Below are 15,316 nucleotides of genomic sequence, written 5' to 3'. Positions count from 1 at the left end.
CCCTTTTTCCATCTCCTAATTTTTACATTATCCTTTAAATGTTAGAGAATAGATCATAAAGATTGTGAAAATGATCTTAAAACCAGTGTAGTTTTCTTTCCTATATGTTTCTCTATTTTTGTCTTATACTATGTCCACGTTAACCAGATAAACCTAAGTCTTAATAAGAAAAAATATTCATCCAGTGAACCAGTAAAAAAAATCTTTGTGTAAATAATTTCACAGAATAAATGAATAGCAATACTTTATTTTAATCCTCCATCTGTCATTATTTCAAACCATTTATTAGAATTGGCTCCTTCTCTGCAGGGTGTGGCAGAGAGGTTGAGGCTTGTACCAGTGATGCTTGAAGAAGATGCTGGAAGTTTCCATCCTCTGCACCACGCCACCTCGCACAGGGACACATAAAACCAAGTAAGACCAACAAGCATGCACTCTCATCCCCTTGAAAAGTCCCCCCATCATGAAATGCAAGGTTTGGGTTTAGGAGAAATCTAAACTGAAAGAAAAATGGCTTTTTGATGTAATCAAAACTTTTATTTTTTATTGTGCAGTTACATCCAAAAACAGTAGTAATATTGATATTTGATGCTTACCACAGAGACGGCACATAACTTACCTTTTTTTAAGTGCTTTCCTAATAAAATGCTGGTTGTCTTCCTCCTACTTCTGTGCCCTTTTCCCTTGGTGGTGTTGTCCCGTCTGATTGACTGCCTTTCTCTTTGCTGGCAGTTGGAGACAGGTGCTGAGTGTTGCTGAGTCTTGCTGCGTGTGTGGGCCCGAGAGGCCTACTTCGACATTCCATTGATAGTTTGATAGACACAGTCGTTTGAGGGGGGCAGAAGGTTTGAAGGTTAGCAAATGCTGAAATGATGAAGAGCTAGGGGTTAAGTGAAGCCCAGTGAATATGCAAGGGAGTCCTAATACAAGTTCCTGCTTCCTGGTTTAATAAGTTGTTTTACTTCTTGATATCTCAGCTTACAAACTGCTCTGCAGTGTCAAACGCTCTTCCTCTTTTCCCACCCTCACATGCACAGTTTATACATGCAGAATCCTTTATGTGTGCATTCAATCTTTTTTTTCTCCAAAGGGTGGCATCCCTATAAAACCTTTTTTGTCAAGCTAACTATTAAAATTTCTATGTATATTTTTTGCTCTAACTGGAAGGGAGGTGTTTTTAAAATGTGCTGTAAATACTGGAAGCAGAACTAGACTGCAATATATTTAGAATTCTCTCTATTGTTTCACCTCTTTATTCTGTTGACACCAATAAAGTTTATTTCAGTAAATTTCTTTTACATACTGTGGCTTTGTTAATCAGTACATATGCATGTCTCACCACGTGTGTCAAACACAGTTGTGCAAATGCAAAGAAAAGGGAAGTTATGAAAAGGGGATCCAGAAAGGGGTGGCGAATGTAAGAAGTTGACCATATTTGGCATGAGTACATATTGAAAGCTGAAGATGCAAATGAGATAAGAAGTTGTTGCCATGGAAACTTGATGAAACAGTGATGGTTTTACTGCAAACCTGACCACATTTGCGATATGACCGTTGCCTAGCAGAAGGTGCTATTATGAGAGTGTGAGAGAGCAGAGAGAAGTCGATGAAGAAAGAAATTAGGATGTCAGTTCAACCCCCATTGCATCAGCATGACCCATGTTGAAGCGGCGTTGTTTGTCACAGTGGCACGTCGGCGATAGAAAGGCGCACAGGTAAACCTTCTTCATGCAAGATTTTTATTTGCACACAGCTAAAAACATCAACTAAAATGTCCATTTAAAAAAAAAGGTTTCTGTTATTTTTAATGCTTTGTTTAAACTTCTATTTTTTTTTAAGAAAACTGACTTTGACCTGGTGAGCTTTATCATTAAATGTAGTTTTAAAATAGGGGAAACTCGGCTGTGTATTGTCTAACATACTTCACGTGTTTACTCTTTTATTCTTTGTTTAGAAGTGTTAAACCTTTTTCTTTAGTGAAGAGCACATGAAGGTCTGGAATGTAGACAGCAGATAATAGGCCTGCATATTTGCTGGTTACATTTGTGCAAAAGAATCGAGGAAAGCTTTAATGAAAGTCGATGCTTCTGGTCTCTACATGTTTTTTTAAATATCTTTTTTATCGTGAAATCCATGTTTTTTGTTGTATTCACTTGCATACCTTGTGGTGTCAGTCGGTTACAAGGCAGTGTGCTATTCTCTCTGTGTATACTTCTAACCAAATGAAAATGCACCTGCTTCCTCCTGCTGTTTCAAAATGGAAGAAAGTTAAGTGAAAACCGCAAGAAGTCAAATGTGGCTGCAAATCTGCATAAGCGGAAGAACGCCTGACGAAGCTTCTGCAATATTTTGTTTGTGTTCTCCCCCCTGTGGAATCTGCCGAAATGCATACAAAGACAAAAATATGCTTGTTCTCTATACTGTTTTGGTTCTACTGTTGTGCTAAGAAGCTGTCATTTGAACAAAAACGCTTCTGTTAAGGTATTGCAGCCACTGGTGCAAGAGATGTGATCTTTTGTAATGTGAGTGTTATGTGTATTTGGAGGCTTGGTGATAGCTGAGCTGTCACAGTTTGGCATGCAGAAGCTCTTGGGCGTTTCTTCAGAGAAGTGAGAGTTCACGTCTGACAGTCAGTGTCATTTACAGACGACTGCGAACTGACATTGCTCCGAGAGGATAAAGGGCCCTTAAAGTGGAAAATTGTGTTCAACACAGACGAAAAGCAAATTGAACTTGAATGGTTAAATTGTAATTTGTCACTGAGGCTGAAACAACCAGATTAAGTGTTGATAGGGACTAGTTTATTTATTTATTCAGTAATTTGTATGTCTAAATGACAAACACTTTAGAATGGATGTAGCAGGTAGTTTCCCATAATGCAATTTTGCTGTGACCTTTCTTGGGTTATTTTTCCAGACACTGACAACGGTCCCTTGAGATTCACGGAAGACATGATACAACAGCTTTTTGGAGGCTGAATAATTCTCTCTGTGACTTGTCGAGTGCCTTGGTAAAAGTGTCGGAATTCCCCCTTAGTAGCACAGGCACACCCCTTCCTACTTTCAGTTGGTTACTATTGCTATGAGTCTCAAGTTTACTTAACGTTGGTATGTTTGTGGCTTCTTGGATTTACCAAACTCTAGAGAGAATAACCGTCATACATTCTTATGATCGGTGAGACACAAGAAATCATCACGGTTCAAGCATTTATTGATGTTACATATCAAGCATTTCTATGTTAAAATATGTACATCCATATGTACCGGTATGTTTTGCATATGGTGAAGCAGTCAAAAGCTAAATTATTGAAGTTAAGTGGTTTTGCATTCTTTATTGCATGTTTTCCATAAGTTTTGCTCAGCTGTTAGGTCTGTTTCTGGAGCAGAGGAAGTAAAACTGGGTTGTTTCAGAAATAGACATTTAATTGTGTGAAGCTTTCCGTGGGGCATTTTGGGCACTTTTTTCATTGTCGTAAATGACAGGAAGTTGATTAATCCAGATGAGTGGACACAATAAAAACTAAAAGGGAACTTTTACCTACTGTCTAAATTTTGGTGAGAATATCTTTCTTAAAGCAGATGAAACTAGCTTCAGATTTCTATCTCAATCTAAAAGACTGCAGGGAAGCAAGGCCAATGTGATTAATGGAAAGTCATCTGTGATCAAGGATGGAACATCCTACGATTTATTTTAATTTGATATTTCTACCTGTTTTTGTTCTCCCTCTGTGGGAGAACAGAATTTGTGCTGCTGCTCCCTATAACACAGATTAACACCCAGGGTTTAAGAGGCAGACGTGTGAATTAGAGATGACTTATCACCAGCTTTGCAAAAAAAAACTGAACAGCAGAAACCTATGTGTAGAGATTGAGAGGCAGTTGATGTGGCAGTAAGAGTTTACGGAAACAATCTGATATGTATGGTTTGTTGAACATGTGCTTTTCGAATTTATATATCAATTTATGATAATAATAAATACTAATATAATCCTTATTCACTTAAGTATTATGCAGCAGTTACCCCCTTTGAAAAAAACTTTGTGTCATTTGCACAACAGACTTTCGAGTTTTTTTCTTCTCTGCAGTTAAAAAAAATCTAGATAAAAGAGGGAAAACAATGTGCCTGATCAAAAGATAACTTTCCTCATAGCAGGGAATGTGTGGAGATCCCTGAAGATCATGGGGCTGCTTTTTTCATAACTGCTAGATCCTGTTGGATCAGCTTCATATAACAACATTTCAAGGCTCCTCAAACCTCTCCAGCTTTCTCTGGTTAGAAGGTATAAACCGGCTAAATCTTTCTGTCAACATTAATACATGAGAGTGAGAGTTGCCTCTGGGTTTTCTTGTTTGGAGTTTGTACTGTATTAGTGTCCAATGTACATATCAAGTGTTTACACGTCAGATGTTAAGACTGGATCTCTGTTGGTAGTAAAGTTTGTTTCCTCTCATTTCTCTGTATTGTTGTGTTGAAGAAAATTGTGTTTTTGGTGCGCCGCTCCACTATGATGCATCCACTTGCAGACAAATAGATCCATGCACGTCTTAATTTTCCTCGTTTGAGATAGTATCTGGCTCAAAACTGTACGGCTGGATAGCTCCAATACTGCTCAAAACAGCATGATCGTTGTTAAAAGATCTCTGGGAATGCTTTTAAAACAGCTCAAAAGATGACAGTCAGATAGAAGTCAAACTATGATGATATCTTTTCATTTTATTATGTTGCTTGTCTTTCTTTAAGATTCCTTTTCTACCTTTTTTCCTTTTTTTTTTTTAGAACAGTTTGTCTCTTTTTGTGTGATATATTTTTTTCCAGGTGCCATGTTTTCCTAGACTCCCCTTCCTGTTTCTTTTCTCTCTCCTTCCTCTGCCTCACTGGAAAGGCAAGGGCAGTTCTGCTGTATCTGAGCCAGCACTTCCTGGTGTTGTTTTAGGTGGGGGCGTGGCCAGCTTTAGTGAGGAGGAAAAGGAGGGAGAGGTAACTGCAGAATCTGTATGCTCAGAGCAGTCAGTGCTCCCTCCTCCTCCTCCTTTTCCTCCTCCTCCTCCTCCTCCTCTACAGCTGTTGCTACTGCCGCCCAGCTAGCAGCACTTCCCTGCAGCAGACAGACAATCCAGAGGCTTGGGAGTCAGTAAAGACACAGCCCAGCCCGTCTCAGCACGGCTCTGCACAGCCCAGCCACTTAAAGAGGCTGGGGAGGGGAGACACTAGCGCACACAGCCAATGCTGCAACACACACAAGGGCGCGCACACTCATACGCAAACACAGACTTGCACAGACAAACACTCCTCCTCTCTCTCACTCTGGTGCTCGGTTCCGCACAGCCCCTTTACTCATTTGCCGCTGATTCACTGGCTCAGTCGCTTGCCCCCTCTGCCAGTCGCTCTGCCTCGCTGTGTTCCGCCTGCCTGCCTGCCTGAGAATGGTCCAGCCGGTGCCTGAGGGTCTGCTGTCGCGGCCTGTCTGAATACACGCAGAAACATACAGAGCCTGTCGACACGCGGAAGCACACAAACACCAACCGGAGAGCAATGTGAGAGGTAAGAGCTTGCTCTATTACCTTCCTCCCTGCTGTGTCGTTTCATCTAGATCTTTCTTCCTGTCTGTGCTTCTGTCCTGACTTTCTAAAGTAAGTCCATGCAGTACAGTATAGACAGAGGTATGGAGGCTGTCTGCCTGCCTTTCTGTCTGTCTGGCTTATGCCTGCCGTGTATGTTCAGTATTCGGACCCTGGGGCTAACTTTTATTTGTTATGATTGTTTTTGCAGGTATAGCCGCACACACACTGAGAGACGCAATCTAGGCTCAAATCAGACTCACAGCAGCAACTTCTGACAGGTCGTGCTAGTTAGCAGGAAAATTTGCTGCTGTGTGTTTGTGTGTGGCAGGCCGTGGTTGTTCCAGGAAGTAGAGAATCGATAGATCGCCCACTCAGCTTTCATTCCCCTCCATCTAACTCAACCCTGTACGTTAGGGGTTATCTTCCAGGGCTCGGTCAAGTAACAGTAAAAGTGAAAAACCTGCTGAAAGCGTCCGTCCCTTTGCTGTGTCAGCGTTCAGTTGGGGGAGCATGCTTTTGCATGTGGATGCGGGTTTACTAACGGTGGCGTGCTTTGTCAAGCAAACTCCCGCCTTAAATGTATGTAAATGTATTTGTGACATGTGAAGCTGCTGCTTCCTTATATGGTGAGCAGTATTTCAGTACAGTAGAATCTTGCCAAGCATTCCGGGTCGTGGGAGGAGAGTGTTAGACAGTCAGTCTTTCTGTGTTGTGTGTGTCTAAGTGTTTGCACACGCCTGACAGGAGGGTATATGAGTGAAAATGAAAAGTTTAAGGGATTGGGAAAGAGGAACAGGAACGAGAGACAAACGGGGGATAGGAATCCAGTAAATGTTGGATGAAATGGAGTAAAAGTGAGTTACTTTAGGCTCTTCTACAGTGTTTATTTTAAAGAGGTCAGGATTTTAGTTGGTATTCATGGAAACTTTTATCCTCTGCTTCGCAGAGGTTAAAAACACAAATGTTGTTTAAAAGAAAGTAAGCAAACAGAAATATGAGAGCTGAAGGATGTTTGAGCCTTTAAACTGTAACCTACATTCCATCTTCTCCTTTTGCTCCTCTCCTCACCATCTCGTCCCTCCTCCTCCTCTTCCGAGCCTCTTTGGGTTTCCTCTTGGTGGTATGGCTGTGGTCGAGGCACTAATGTGGAATGTTGTTGTTGTGACTGAGTTGGATTCCCAGTGGCTCAGACAGTAGCACACACAGAGGCAGGCGCAACACTGACAGATGTGTGACATTCCCTTTATGATATTTGTCTAAATCCTCTATGTAGCACTGCTGCACTCGGGCTGTCAGTCTGTCCGGCAGATGAGCAACAAGAAGTGATGCATGACTGTTTACACATATCAGGTCTGGTGCTAACTTTTGTCCGCTTTTCATTTCGCCTGCAATCTGTCCTGCAGACAGGATTATGCGCTTGCTTGACTCTGCATTGACAGGTTAAGCCTCTATGTCACAGGAGCAGCTTCCTGTTATGTTATGTTATGGTAACAGTTCGGGTTTAAAGGACAATACCACAAGTCCAACCTCATGGAAATTGACTTCACAACCTATCAGAGCTTATTAGCCTGATAATTAACCCGTCATAATACTTAATTGTTTCTCTAAAAATTATGTAATTTGCAGGATAACAGGCAGAATTTTAATTTATAATAACATGCAAGAAAAGTATTCAAATCCCATTCAGATTAATTTGGCCAATTTAAATTGTCTATCATTATGGAAGACTGTAAACATGTCTCTAATTATCAGGAGTTCCTTTTTATTTTTTCATTTAAAAACTTTATCTTTTTATGCTGCAAATATTCCCAATAGTGAAAAAATACTTGTATGCTTTCAATTTATATAGAATATACAATATTCTTTAATTTTGCAAATTACAGAAAGCCAATGAAGAAACGCTGCCTAAATAATTTACTCAGTAACTAAAGTAATTATCAATGAACAATAGTCTTCCTTTAAACAAACTGAACACAAAACTCTTAAGTTCAGCTAAATGGGATCTGCTGATCTAGTTTTTGCTGAACACTGTTTAAAATGTCACTATTTTATTTCAAACATTTTATTCCTCTTGAGGCCAAAGTTACATGGATTTGTAGATCTGTACAGGCAAAAAGCAGCGCTATTCATTCTGCCATGAGGCTGAGCATTATGCTGTGGATTTCATCACATCTTTACATTCACAGAGGTGCAGTGTTGCGCACAATTAGATATTGACCCCAGCCAAGGAATGCTTGGTGTTAGGAAAGACAGAGGTTGGTGTTTTTGCAGAGGTTTGCATTTGTGTGTGTTGTCAATGGGTTGTCTTTGAGTGTGCGTCGGTGTGTGTATGTGTATGTGTGTAGTTCTGTCTATGTATGCTAAACAAGAGATCTCATTGTCTCCAGAGATTTGGTCCAAGAAGAATCGATAGGCATTGTTTATTTTGCTTTTCTGGACCAGGCCTCCCTTTCAGAGCCGCTTGATATAATTGCTGGACGAAAGTCGTAATGATACAAATTGTTAATAGAGCTAGCTGCTGTGATCATGAGGACAATAATGATGTTAGAATAAAAGGTTACCAAATGAAATGAGACTCAAAGTTTTGTCAAAAAATTCATTTTAGTGGATTTCAAACAAAAAATAGTTTTATTTAACTTTTTAATCAGCGTACTAAAGCTTGTGGACTTACCGTATATTAACTAACTTCATATTAGAGTCTACAAGAAAAGAGGAATGTAACAGAAAATACTTAACAGATAAGCAGATGGTCTTATCTAAAAAACAAAATTCACATTCTCATTCTGTATGTGTATCTATGCTCTAAAATATACAACTAAATCTAAAGGTTAGTGAGGACACTATTGACAATCTATATTCAGAGCAGAAGGAGCAGTACAAGCAAAAAAGACAGGGGGTGTTGTATTTCCTGATGCTTTTTCTGCTGTGATAGCCTGCATTAGCACACTGTCACCCTGACTCCACTTCTGTGGAAATGCTGAGACTCTTCCCCCTCTACTGACTTCTAACAAACCACGAGAACCGAACGCTTCAGACTCTGTAGTCAAACCTGACAGCAGCAGCCTGTGCTCACTAAGTTGTCTTAATAACCATGGATCTAACCAACGGTATCACTCCACTTATGGTTTGACTTTGTTGCAATGAGTTTTTTTATTTGCAAAATACACAAAGGTCTGGTTTGGACCTAAGTTGTTTTCATCCAAGCACATGATTGTTCTTGGAGAGGGATCGTTTCCTCTGTCCTCTTGTTTCTCATGAAGTAAGGCACTCCGTATTTACTCTTTAATCCAAGCTTGACTGCTCCTATCACATGTCACTCATTCATTTGTCTAGAAGTCTTTTCATAACTAAAGTGCACCCCCCCCCCCCCCTTTGGTCTCTAAGAGCTGCAGTAACAACAATCTTATGTTTCTTTGGATTCTAATGTTCTTCACTCAGTCAAAATGTGTCTTGTTGGCGAAAAATAAGGCGGTCTTCTGTCATTTAGGGCATTTTCGAGGTATCTAAGCAAGATAAAAGATCTTTTTTTGTCCATGTCAGAACCAACTTTTCATGACTGTATTACCTGTTCTTGCTGCATCAGACGTGCTGCTGAAATGTCTTAATTTTCTGCATGTTAACAACAGATTCTCAGAGCATTAGGAGGACCTCATTTTTCAGTTTCTTTCACTCAAACTGATAACTTCTGTAGGTGACCTTGCACTGACCTTGACCTTGAAGGTTGAAGTGGTGATTCTGAGGATGATGGACATTTTTAGATCTTGAGGTGGTGAAACTAGTCGACAGATCAGAGAAATCAAATGTAGGAGTTACAGTTTTAGACCAAAACAACATCTTTTTGAGCTGAAAAAAGATCTGAAGGAATCTAATAGCACTGGCACATATAGCCGAATGAAGGAAAAACACTGTCATGTTAACCAGGGTAACAAAAAAAAAAGAACTCAGTAGGGCAAGGTTAATCCATGTCCAGACATGATGGATCACAGTGAGTGCTCATTATCACTACAATGTTTTTTCTCTCACAGATGTGCCCTTGTCTGAACCTAATAGGAACAACAGAAACTGATTTGGTAGAAAAGGAGAACTTAGGGGGGCATCATTTCTTCTTGCACCCAGTCAGTTTCCTCTCTCACGGAGACCGTTGCTCAGGCCTTGACATGGAAAAAAAAATCTTTAAATAGATGCTTCTGTTTTAATTTATTGATAGTCTGGCTGCAGCTATAATCTGTTTTTTGTTAAAATATCAGCATTATATAGTAAAAAAAAAAAAAGAGAAAACACCCCCCAAGCCACTTAAAGATTTGACATGGCCGACTTTTCACTGAAGTGTTAGTAAAATAAGCAAAAACCTTTTAATCATTTCAAAACAAAAAGTTCAGTCAAGTTACTCTCAGTCCACCTTTTGTATTTAAATGTTGTTGTGTTTGAAATTAATTTTCCTTTTTTTTAAAGGGGAACGTTTGATGAAATGTTCCATTTATTTTTAAAGTCCTGCTCCGCTCATCTTTTGATCTATTTTAAAAGCGTTCCCAATGGTCTTTTAATTATAAAAACATGACATAGTTTCTGCAGAGTGGCAAAAGTTGGTCCGAAATTTGCCTTGAGTTGTGGCGCAGCGTAAGCCTGCACTCATTTCTCATGATCCCTTTGTTTACACTCTTCCAGTAGTTTATAGTCCCTCTGAACCCTAACAACAGGCGAGCAATATCAGTGCTGTCTAGCTGTACACTTTTGAGCCAGATGCCAGGTTAGATGCGGAAAACAAAGATGTACATGGATCTATTTGTCTGCAAATGGATGCCTTGGAATGGAGCAGAGCAGAAAGCTTGTGGCCTGCCAACAATAGCAGCTGTGTCACTGCAGGCTTTTTCTGCTTCTGATTCACTACGATTTGAATAACCAAATACTCAGAAATGCTGGTTTAATCTTAATTTTATTGGTATATGTCCTCCATCTTTGGAAAAATTCTACATGAACATGTTGAAACACCAAAACACACGATAAATATTGAAAATGGAAATTCTTGAACTTTTCTGCATTATGCATCCGTCACAGACGTTGTGCCCATAGTGTGAGCTTGTGTGTGCACTTAAGTTTGTGCAGAACTGTAAGTGTATTTGTGTTAGTGTGCGTTTGCCGCTGATGTTCGTGTCTTTCAACAGCACCGTTTTGCTACAGGGGTCATCCAAGGTGAAAAGAAGCAGTTTGTCCTTACTCTCTCTCCCCTGCCTTCCCTGTTTTCTCCAGGGTCACGGTGGCCTGGGCTGCACTGCTGCAGAGACTAATGCAGTGTTGCAAGCGTTGTAAAGCTAGTGGTGGTTTTGTTGCATTGCTGAAGGTGTGTGTGTTTTCTTTTTTTTTCTGGGGAAAGCAATTTCTCTGCACAGGGTGTGGTGACTCATGCTGTTTGTGTGATAAGAACAGAACGGGCCCCTGGGAGCCCAATCATGCAGATTCCCCCCATCAATTGAAGTGCTGCACAATGAGTACATCAAACATAGAAACAAAGTCTGAACAGAAACACATCATGCATTGTGATAACAACCTGAAAACCACATTATTACACTTTTTAGCGAAAAGGAATCTTTTGTAGTTGTACTAAAACATTCATCCAACAATGCCTTATTTGGATTCTTTATGACTTGTTGTGTGACACATTTATTTTTAATCTCCTCAGAAAGCAACAGGTTGTCATAGAAATAGAAGACATGGTGTTTATTTCAGTCTGCGTCTCTGTTTTTCTCCAGCAGCGGGCAGGTCAGCCGCCTGTTTGCTCCTCCCCTGCTCTCACCTGGCCCTCAGCCCAGAATGTTGCTGCAACTCTGCTCGCTCTCATTGGTTACCCCCTTTCACAAGACTTTGCATGAAAGGAAATGACTAACTTCTTCTCCTTCATGCCCTGGCTCAACTTCCCTCTTGCTTTCGCTCACTTCTTTTTCTTTTTACCACTAAACACATTAGCCTTGCTTTTCCGGATCGCATATGATACAGGATTTGATCTGGTTTTCTCGCGTCGCCCAGAAGAGGTGGAAAGTTGTGAATGGCTGCTTTGTGCATTTTTTTTTGTGTGTGAGTATGATTTCAGTGGCGTGAAGAGCATGTGCGTGCCCGATGTGAGTCTCGAACGCAGCTCAGGGCAAAGGTTTTATTTGTTTGAGCTGTACATTTTTAACATTTTTAAATATTTTCACTCCCCGGCTGCATAGCGTTGCTCTGAAGGACCACAAAAGACAATAAAAATTGCACCAGATGGGATGATCTTTAAATAGCAAAACAAAATATTTAGTTTATTTCTTTACAATTGCACTAATCATTTTGTCTCTCCTCTGTTGTATCTCCCTTTCTCCTCAGAGGAAGTGCCTTCCCTGATGTCTGCTGCAGCTTTGACCTGCTTCTCCAGCTGAAGCTCCACCCTCCCCCCTGCCTCGCTAGCTTGCTGCCACAGTAACACGAGTGCAAGGACAGCAGCCACACCATCCTTGCAGCCTCTGCTCAACGCGGTTCTCTCTCTTCTACCATCACCATTCACTGCACACAGTCAGGTTCCAGCCTCAGATCCTCCCATCAGACGGCCTTGTGGCCAAACACCACCAGCTGAACCAGCCTTACCACTGCAGCCCTGCACACCACTCGGCCCACACAGCATTTTTTAACCTTCGCCTTCAACCCCAGAAGCCTCCACCGAGCCTTCAGTGTCTTCACCCTCCCTGAAGCAGATTTCACCCAGACTGCCACCGTTGTTGCCTGCTTCACTTACCTGATCGCAGGGCTCACACACCGGCCCGCCGTTTTTGCTTGGGAATGCTGTAGATAAGGTCGTTGTGTATGCAATAAACAGTGACGGCCAAGCAGGGAGAGATAACGTTGGAGGATAAGTTCCTTAGGCGTTTTTTTTTTTTCTTAGCTGCTGTTTGACCAGAGTAATGAACCGTTAAAATCAACAGCAGATGTCCTGCAACATTTCACCTTGGAAAAGGATCACTCCCAATCTGTAGGAGTTTATTTCATTTTTTTAATTAATCATTTCAACTCTTTAAAGGAAACGCTGAAACGACACCAAGACAATAAAAAACAGCTCCCCAACACTTTGGATTAATTAGAGCTACTTTATTTACACGTGAACACATCTCTGCTAGGATTCTTTTGATCTGTGCGCCATCATGGCTATGAACATAGCGCACATCCGTGATACAAAGTGGCTGACTCTAGAAGTTTGCAGAGAGTTTCAGAGGGGCACGTGCTCTCGCTCCGACCAAGAGTGCAAGTTTGCTCATCCAGCCAAGAGCTGCCAGGTGGACAACGGACGCGTGATCGCTTGCTTCGACTCACTGAAGGTAAGAAAGGAGAAGTGATGCGCAGAGAGTCGACAGCATGAATTTCAGGCAAAGTAACAGCTGACAAACAGCTTGACAAGTTTTGGAAATGGTTTGCAAACGGAAAACATACGTTATGCACTATTGAACCATAGCATGTAATTAACTTATTCCTGCCACTCATAGTCACAAAAAGAGAGGAAGTTATACTTTCTTGAAGCCAAGCAAATCTTTAAATAGAGTGTACTTGAAATTTTTGGAACTGATTCAATATTTTACCAAGAAACACAGTTTTTAAAACTAGATGTGTTTCCAGTTGGTTAAACATCATCCCTTTTAAGAAAACTTATTTTCTAGCTTTTTTAAAGATTAGCTCAAATAGGGGAAACACTCATTTTGGGGTCTAGGGTTTCAACAACGAGACAACAAGATAATAACATTGCCATTTAGCTCTCATTCACCTCAACCGCTTCCTGTGCAAAGCCCCGTAGGACTGGCTGGGGTGGTTGTGTGTCTATTTGCTCTTTCATGTGTCGTGCAAACTGGTGGGCAGCGAGAGAACTTTCTGCAATTATCCTTCACTTTTTTTGTGCTGCTGCAACAAAAGGCTATCTTTCTGTCCTTCTATTTCATCGTTTAGACCCATACAGACTGGCAACCCAGTTTCAAGTCATGAAAAACTCTGATGCTAAAAAGCCTGATTGTGCATGGTTTGTTTACTTGTTGAGTTTTACACCTGCAGACTCTGGTGCCTTGTGGTCATTGACTGTTTCTGAGCAGGGTGGAATTTAGATACACGTGTCTGCAGCTGCGTGTTTTGGTGCATTTAAATCTATTTCTAAATGCAGGTGTGGACAGTGGAGTTATGTCCTGCTTATTCACTCTCTACCTTCTAAAGAAAATCTACGACATTGACTCCTAATTTGAAGGTTTTAGCTTTTATTCTGAATAATAAGTCAAATTTAGGTAATTTCCCCTTTTTGGGATCAATGAAGTCATATTTTATTTTCAATTCTACATTATTCTATGCTTTATTTAATAATAATAGTTTCTTCTTTTTTTATCCCACAATGGGTAAATTCTTCTCCGTATTTGACCCGTCCCCTGGGGGAGCGGTGAGCTGCAGCCGAACCGCATTCAGGAGGCAGTAGCGTTGAGAGTCTTGCCCATTGTTCATTACTCTCCGGGAATTGAACCCTGGATTCCTGCGTGATAGCTTTCACCTTACCAACCGAGCTACCCGGCTGCTATTTATAATATAACACCTGTTTCTTGTTTGTTTTTATTTCATATCTTTTTCAAAAAATGACACTTATTACATTTTATAATTTTTGTTTTTTTTCTAATCTGAACATCAGGCATTTTTGGTGGCATTATCCAATACTATTTTTAATCAAGCTCCAACAATAGATTTTTATTTTATTTTATCATAAATCTTACTTTTTGTTGTAATTATTGAGATTTTTTGTCTTTCATTTTGAATATCTTTTGCATTTTTATTCAGTTCAAGAAAAAAACGTTAAATGAGAACTTCTTTTTATTAATTAAAACATTTAAGAAATAAAACAAAATGGTGCACACTTGTTTCTAATTAAATATCTTGGGCTTTATTTAATATTCTCCTGTTTTTAGAATCTAAACCTCCAGGCAATCCTTTGAATGTTTGGTTGTTTTTTTAATGCCGTCAAGCTTTTAGAATCTCTGTAAGATTTGTTGAATTGATATACAGACATAAAACAAAACTGCCCTTGTGCTGACTAAGCTGAAAAAAATATTTTATAAAATGCACATTGAAGGAAAAATAGTCATTTTGTAAAGCAACTTTTTTATTTCAAAAATGTTGGCCAGTAAGAGAAACTGGAACCCCGTCCTGAAGGTGCTTGTGGCATTCTTGTGGCTTTCTTTTGCCAATCATGAACCCCTCACTTTAGCACGCCTGACAGGGAAGTGGAGCTTTTCACAAAAGGCACAGCGGCCTGGATGCATGCATGTATGTTTAGTTAATCAATTTAACCTGGAGGTCACCACCAGAGAGGAGTTGCCGTCAGAGACATTTTAGCTTTTGAAAGTTGGCTTATTTTAGTAGTTTGGATTCATTTCCCAGTAGACCAAAGCCATTAATGGAGGTGGTTGATGCTTTTTTTAACTGCTTACCCCATTTTTCCACTTGTAATGAAAAACAGCAGAATTTAACTCCCAGATTAGGAACAAAAAACAAAAGAGCTAACAAAGATTTTGAAAATCAGAAAGTAAAATTGAAAAAACAATTGAAATCACTTTTTTTTTGCAAAGACCATTCAGTAAATAATCTGCTGTCCTACTTCACTTTAACACAGACTGAACTGTTGAAATAGGACAAACTCTCAAAAGAGTTGTGTTACACAAATACATGTTGCTCCCCTTTACTAGTCCTGGACACACTAGTTCACCCTTCTGGACACG

At 40.2% G+C, this 15,316-nt stretch overlaps 1 protein-coding gene and 1 long non-coding RNA gene across 22 annotated transcripts in view; one reads left to right on the top strand and one right to left on the bottom strand.

Annotated features, from left to right (window-relative positions):
* Nucleotides 1-231: 231 nt before the first annotated feature.
* On the bottom strand, nt 232-1,505 carry LOC105356234. Its single transcript, XR_910450.3, has 2 exons — nt 620-1,505; nt 232-389 (listed from the first exon to the last, which is right to left on the bottom strand). It is a non-coding gene; the product is annotated as an uncharacterized LOC105356234 (long non-coding RNA).
* The window catches only part of LOC101169146 (muscleblind-like protein 1), a 36,674-nt gene continuing 21,668 nt past the window's right edge, over nt 311-15,316 (top strand). For 6 of the 21 annotated variants that reach the window (XM_011486788.3, XM_004079212.4, XM_020711057.2 and 3 more), the window contains exons 1-2: nt 5,087-5,541; nt 11,913-12,895. In XM_011486788.3, the coding sequence (XP_011485090.1) occupies nt 12,722-12,895 (174 nt within the window). In that variant the 5' untranslated portion in view covers nt 5,087-5,541; nt 11,913-12,721. Of the gene's footprint in view, nt 415-1,602; nt 1,716-5,080; nt 5,542-11,451; nt 11,631-11,912; nt 12,896-15,316 lie in introns of those variants that run through there. The other 15 variants (XM_004079213.4, XM_004079211.4, XM_004079209.4 and 12 more) reach the window with 10 other exon arrangements.

This window comes from Oryzias latipes, chromosome 17 (genome assembly GCF_002234675.1).
Source record: "Oryzias latipes chromosome 17, ASM223467v1".
NCBI classification, from domain to species: domain Eukaryota; kingdom Metazoa; phylum Chordata; class Actinopteri; order Beloniformes; family Adrianichthyidae; genus Oryzias; species Oryzias latipes.
Note: the sequence above shows the minus strand (reverse complement) of the source record. Positions and strands in the feature narration are given on the sequence as shown.